Source organism: Aplysia californica, unplaced genomic scaffold (genome assembly GCF_000002075.1).
Source record: "Aplysia californica isolate F4 #8 unplaced genomic scaffold, AplCal3.0 scaffold00556, whole genome shotgun sequence".
Classification (NCBI taxonomy): Eukaryota; Metazoa; Mollusca; class Gastropoda; order Aplysiida; family Aplysiidae; genus Aplysia; species Aplysia californica.
In genome coordinates this window covers 80,342-86,452 of record NW_004797826.1, presented here as the reverse complement: position 1 = coordinate 86,452, position 6,111 = coordinate 80,342, and the positions used below count along the sequence as shown (strand labels likewise).

Sequence of the window (6,111 nt, the reverse complement as noted above, 5' to 3'; positions counted from 1 at the left end):
AATAGTGTTCTTTTCTATTCGGACTCGGCTTGTAAATGAGTTATATGAAAGTAAGGAAGTTACATAATATAACTGTCATTGGGGGATTTTACGTAAAACCAGAATTAGAACTAGAATTACCTACTAGGACTGTGTAATTGCGTCAAAAGTCAAGACTACACTCTCGTTGCCAAATGGCAGTGTCTACGTGTACACGGTAACCGACAACTCAGGGTCTTTCCACCACCACTACAGCATCATCATTACTTCCACCACCACTACAGCATCATCATTATTTCCACCACTCTTAGTCTTTCCACATGTTTAATTTCATTTTGTTGTGTGAGTTTTTCTGTAATTAATTTTTTTTAAAATCATATCGCACAAAATAGACAGCCGTGGCCTCTTCCCAACTTCTCTTCCCCCAGCAAGCCGAGAGTGCGTGGTCGCTACGCGCAATCTCATTGGTCAACATAATTAAATTAACTTTGCCCGCGGCAAGGTCCACTCACAGAATTCTACACGTGTAGAATTCTGTGGGTCCACTCTACTTGGTTGTTCTGTTCATACTAATGAGGGCAGGGTTTAGATAGATCTAGTTACTGGATATTAAAGCTCACGTCTCGATTGTTATCATTATAGTAAAAAAAACGTTTCATAACTGCTGGAAATATTTAGGAACAGGGGTCGCAAGTCGGAAAGGACATCATGCTGGACTCGACTCAGAGTCCGAATATAATTTTTGTTTAATTGGAATCGAGCCCGAATATAGTCACTTCGTTGTTGGAAAGAAAACAATCTATTATTTTTGTTTAGAGCTTTCGGTAAGTTATTTTCTGGATCCCAGGATGTTAGAGTAATAACAAATTTCGATATGTTTAAGCGAATGCTCAAGACTCATTTGTTTATTTATCTTAGTTATGGTGTGTTAGTCGTATATATGTTCAGTTTTTACTGCTGTCCTTTCGTGTATAGATTTCTGTATATTATATTAATGTATGGTTGTGAAAGTTCTTCTTTATATGGGTGAACTAGTTTTCCTTGTTTCTGTGAAGAGTATTTTCTCTTGTATTCAATGATGCATGAGATTGGAGTAAAGCGCTGGATAGAGAGTTATAATGAATTCTATTATTATTATTATTATTACTGCATCATTTCAAAAGAGTTCAGTTTTTGCTTTGTAAACGCCCTCATCCACACAATTTAGCCCCTTCGTGACCTAGATTCTACCTGACGTACGCCACGCCGTTCGTCATTTTTTTTTATCGTACAGCGAGAGAGCTAAAATAATATGCTGCTGCAATGCACGGTGTTTGACATGCCTTACGAAGCGCGAGGACCATCATGTGGCTAATGACAGGCTTTTTAAACTAAAAATATTATGTTCATTGTAAAAGTAGGCTATATTATTATTATATTGTAAAGCATTTTTCTCTCTTTTGCTACATGTATTTGGTTTTGATCGAGTTATTTAGATTTTTTTATCAGAAAAGAAAAGGAAGCTAATTTGGACAAAGAACTTGCTTTAGAGGCGAAATAGGCACACTTGTATCATTTAATCTATTTAACTGATTATTATTTTGCTGGTTTTTTTGTGGTATCTAATTGTTTTTTGTTTCGTATTTTGGTATCTAATTGTTGTTGTTTTTTTATCAAACTGTTTGCGAAATGATGCAAATACAAGACACACAAGTTCTTCATACACACTCTATCTAGTCAGTGACATGTTGTTTTTTTCCCTTTGAAAAGCAAGTAGCACACTACTACAACTACTACTACTACTACTACACACACACACAAAAAAAAATGGAAGTCGTCTCCACAAGGGCACGTTCGAAGTACTGGTCGGCTGTGAGTAGAGGTGTGCGAGTAACGAGTCCAGACTCGAGTACTCGAGTAATACATGCAGCGAGTCCAGACTCGAGTCACAAGTAAATTACTCGAGTAGGGACTCGAGTAAGGACTCGAGTCCAGACTCGAGTCTGTAGGGGAAAAAACAGAAAAAAGGAGAAAAATTTGGGTTTTTTTAAAGTTAAAAAAAGATAAAAGAAACATTCTAATAAGCAATTTTTTAAACTGAAGGAAAAGAAACAACAAAAACAACAAAATCCCTTCCCCCAAAGGTAAAAAACGAACCTCCCCCCCCAGAAAAAAGCAAAAAGCAAACCACTGTTAAAAGCCCACGATGTCCAATCAAAATTCTTTTTTTTATGAAGTGCACTGTCTGAGGTTTACAGTCTGTGTACATTTTATTCTTACTGTTGTAACAGAGAATTATTTAAAAAAAATAAAAAATAAGAAAAGATAAGATAAAGACCACCTCTATTCTAGCTTAGTTGTTATACAGTTGTAAGCTTCTCACTCACCCGGGGTGAGAGAGCGAGCCTTTTGGCTATTCTCTTCCTGTGTGCGTTTACCGTGATACCCAGTGTAAACCACAGAATTCTAGATCTACACTTTTTTAAATTGAATTCTGTGGTGTAAACAAACGTTCCAGTTCTCTTGTGTTAAAAACATGCAATTTTATCTGCGGGCATTGAAAGAGAGAGAGAGAGAGAGAGAGAGAGAGAGAGAGAGAGAGAGAGAGAGAGAGAGAGAGAGAGAGAGAGAGAGAGAGAGAGAGAGAGAGAGAGAGAGAGAGAGGGGGGGGGGAGTAGCCTAGATATAGCGAGAACTTCTGGGCAAAACAAAATGCCGATTAGGCTCTATTCTAAAAGTGAAATAGCCATAGCATCTTTGTAGACCGCCAAATTAATTTTACTTTTGTGTTATAATATCATTTTTTTAAAAAGGGGTTTGTCTATTTAATCATCCTACCCTATAGGAAGTATTCAGAAATTAGGAAAAAACCGGTTTTGTTTCACACCGGGTGAGAATAGCCAACGCTGGCAAGTCTCACCCGGGGTGAGAGGTCGATCACATTTTTATTCTCACCTGGGGTGAGAATAGCCACTTCCTAAGATAAAATAAAATAAATACGGTATAAACAGCATGTGTCTAGAATTGCCATAAGCCTACTCAAGCTCCCTCCTAGGAAGGCACTCTATTTTCTGTCCGATATTCAACAAAACTTTTTTTGAAACCCACTAAAATTCCCTTTCGGGATACTATTACTCGAGTTATTACTCGAGTCTTAAGAGCCGTGGGACTCGAGTAATTACTCGAGTAATAACTCGAGTCCAGAGCAGATACTCGAGTGTGGACCCGAATCTTAATATGCTGGACTCGCACACCTCTAGTATCTATCAATTTCTTTATATGTGCTATATTTCACAGTCGTTTTACTTATGTCTTTCTATGCAGTAAATTTCCAAGTTTTGAAAGTATCTGCTCAAATAAATTTGAAATTTCTATCCTGATCTGGCGCTATTTCAGATAATAAATTGCATGTATTTTACTGTGGGATGCTTCCGTATACACAGACACAGTTATGGTCAGTTAGTGTAGTCATTACTTTAGCAACAAGAAAATAATAGTAATTGCCTCCCTTAGACTTATACCTAATTTAAAGTAATGAGTTATTTTCCTTTCTAGTGCCTTTTGAAATACGCTTTCTTCCAAGCAATTTTAAAGTTCTACAGGTTTCATTCTCATATTTAAAAATACACACACTATGTTTTAGAGAACAGCTCAACAAAGTACACGTTACTCAGATAGCCTAGGTTATGACGTATCTAGGCTGTATATAATAACAACATTCTTTAAGTTACTTTAACTTTTGGAAATAAATCCATCTCTTGCTCAGGTGTAAGGGAGACAATTGCTAAATATATATATTTTACATGTGTACTTCTTACTAGCCAACATTATGTAGGGCCTCTTGCTCGCGAGGTTGATCGTCCGTAGAGCACGATCGTTGTGCTGCCTGAAATTTGCAATGTTGTATTGCGTAAAGCACCCTCAAACAAAAAATAGAAGAAGCCAACACTTTAAAAATATTTTATCAATACATGTACATTAAATATCTCGCTGGTAACATAACGGTTATTACTCTGTCTATGGCACCGTAAAACATCTACTATAAGAGGATGTTCACCAGCAGTGGTAATCAGAACACTATTCTTCTATGCCCATATAAATGTGAGTCCCGGAGCAATCCAGAGGAGTGCTCTCATGTGAATTGCATTGGTTCCTTGTTTTGCCACTAGGCTTTATTTTAAATTTTAGGTCTTGCCCCGTCTCTGTGAACATGAACTTGAGGGAGGTGAATATGTTCCGCGCTATTTACAGATCGGCGCAATCAGATTATGCCTCGCGTTCAAACGATCGTATAATTGCGTGGCAATCTAAAGATTGCGTTAATATTTTATACTTTTGAAATAATTTTTAAAAATTCACTTCGCCATCGATTCTTTTACCCACATATCAAGGAACATTCACACATATTTCAAATGTGTAAAAATTTTAAAAAATAAATGAAAATTAAAAATGAAGCTGAAGAGCTCACAAGAATGATGCAATGCCAGGTATATCAAACTCAAAGTTCACGAAGTACATTTAATTTATTCTATATTTTCTATATAATTTTTTAAAAATTCACTTCCATCTTCATTCTTTTACTCACATCAAGGAATATTCACACACACACACACACACACACACACACACACACACACACACACACACACACACACACACACACACACACACACACACACACACACACACACACACACACACATATATATATATATATATATATATATATTATATATATATTTTTTTTTTCAATTATTATTATTTTTTTTTTCAAAAGTGTAAAAAATATGAAACTTAAAATTAACATATGAAAATGAGAAGAGCAAACAAGAATGATACAATCCTACGATCGTTAAAACGCGCAGCATGGTTGTGCTCATCTGTAAATTACGCGGAACAAATATACCGTAATATAGGGCCTACATAAACTGAAAATGTTTAGTGTGTCCCGCACTTTTATGACCTTATGCAGTTGTGATCGCTGTAAAACACTTACTTACAACTTATCAGGTTTTTCTTGCCCTCAGACGTGAACGAATGTCGCACTGACAAACACAACTGTACACACAGTTGCACCAACACATACGGCTCCTACGTGTGCTCGTGTCCATCTGGCTTTGTCCTGGCAGAAGACAGACGAACATGCGTTTTTCCAGGCAGCATCCATCAATGAATAAAAATAGCAAGGAGTACTGGTTGTTCTGTTTGTATATATAGGATTTTGAAAAGTTTAGTTTAAATTTAGGAGGTTTTTTTAAAATAGTTTTATTAAGAATTTAGCACTTGTCACAGAAAGAAACAGACCACGATCTTCTGCCTACGAACAGAACATATGCAGCTCAACTTTCACTTGAACAGAATAAAACGAGAACTTCCCCCAAAGAGTCTTTTGAGAGACTATACATAGAGACAGTGGATCATCACCTTTTCCACTGTACTGCACTAAATGACATCAGAGCTACACTTCTCCCTCCGAGGCCTAACTTTGACAACACACTCTACAGAACATTACAGCAACTGCAACAAACCTGCACTTATCACTACATGGCATTGGACAGAAGGGCGAGAGCCCACCTGTTAGTACTGTTACTGGATCGATAACAACAACAGCACTTGTTACACAAATAGTAATAGGTCATATTATGTAAAAGTCTCAAAGATTACTGATATTTCTGGAGGTAATATGCAAAGAAAAGGAGGAGAGAGAAAAAAACCCAACATGTTGGATAGGAGGAAGAAAGGAAAACACCTCCTGTTGACATGTTTGTCTGAGCAATTATATTCTGCTGCTGATGAATATATATAAAAATGATACATGTATACCGGTATTATATTATTATTATATGTGTGTAGCAGTATAGGAAAACCAAAGACCTCTTGGGAAAACAACTGTCTAATAATATACTAAGGGAATTTTCTGAATTAGTAGTATAGCAGATCATCAGACTTTAAAATTTCAAATATGATCCTTTATAATTCGATTTTTGTTGGGGGGGTTTTAAGTGAATTTTTTTTCAGACAACAACAATCCCACTGAAGTCATTCTGAGAAAATGATGCCAAAGTTTCAAGACCTCTTTCATACTTGAGAAACAATAGACAATTACCTAAAATTTACTTTTTTAAAGACATTATTTTGAGAAGACCGTTTGGC

At 36.3% G+C, this 6,111-nt stretch overlaps 1 protein-coding gene across 1 annotated transcript in view; it reads left to right on the top strand.

Annotated features, from left to right (window-relative positions):
- Positions 1-5,148, top strand: part of LOC101847898 — a gene marked incomplete at its 5' end in the record, with an annotated part of 31,077 nt that extends 25,929 nt beyond the window's left edge. Inside the window, 1 exon segment of the mRNA XM_005106788.3 lies at positions 4,986-5,148. Within this exon segment, the coding sequence (XP_005106845.3) occupies positions 4,986-5,131 (146 nt within the window). The 3' untranslated portion in view covers positions 5,132-5,148.
- Between the last annotated feature and the right edge of the window lie 963 nt (positions 5,149-6,111).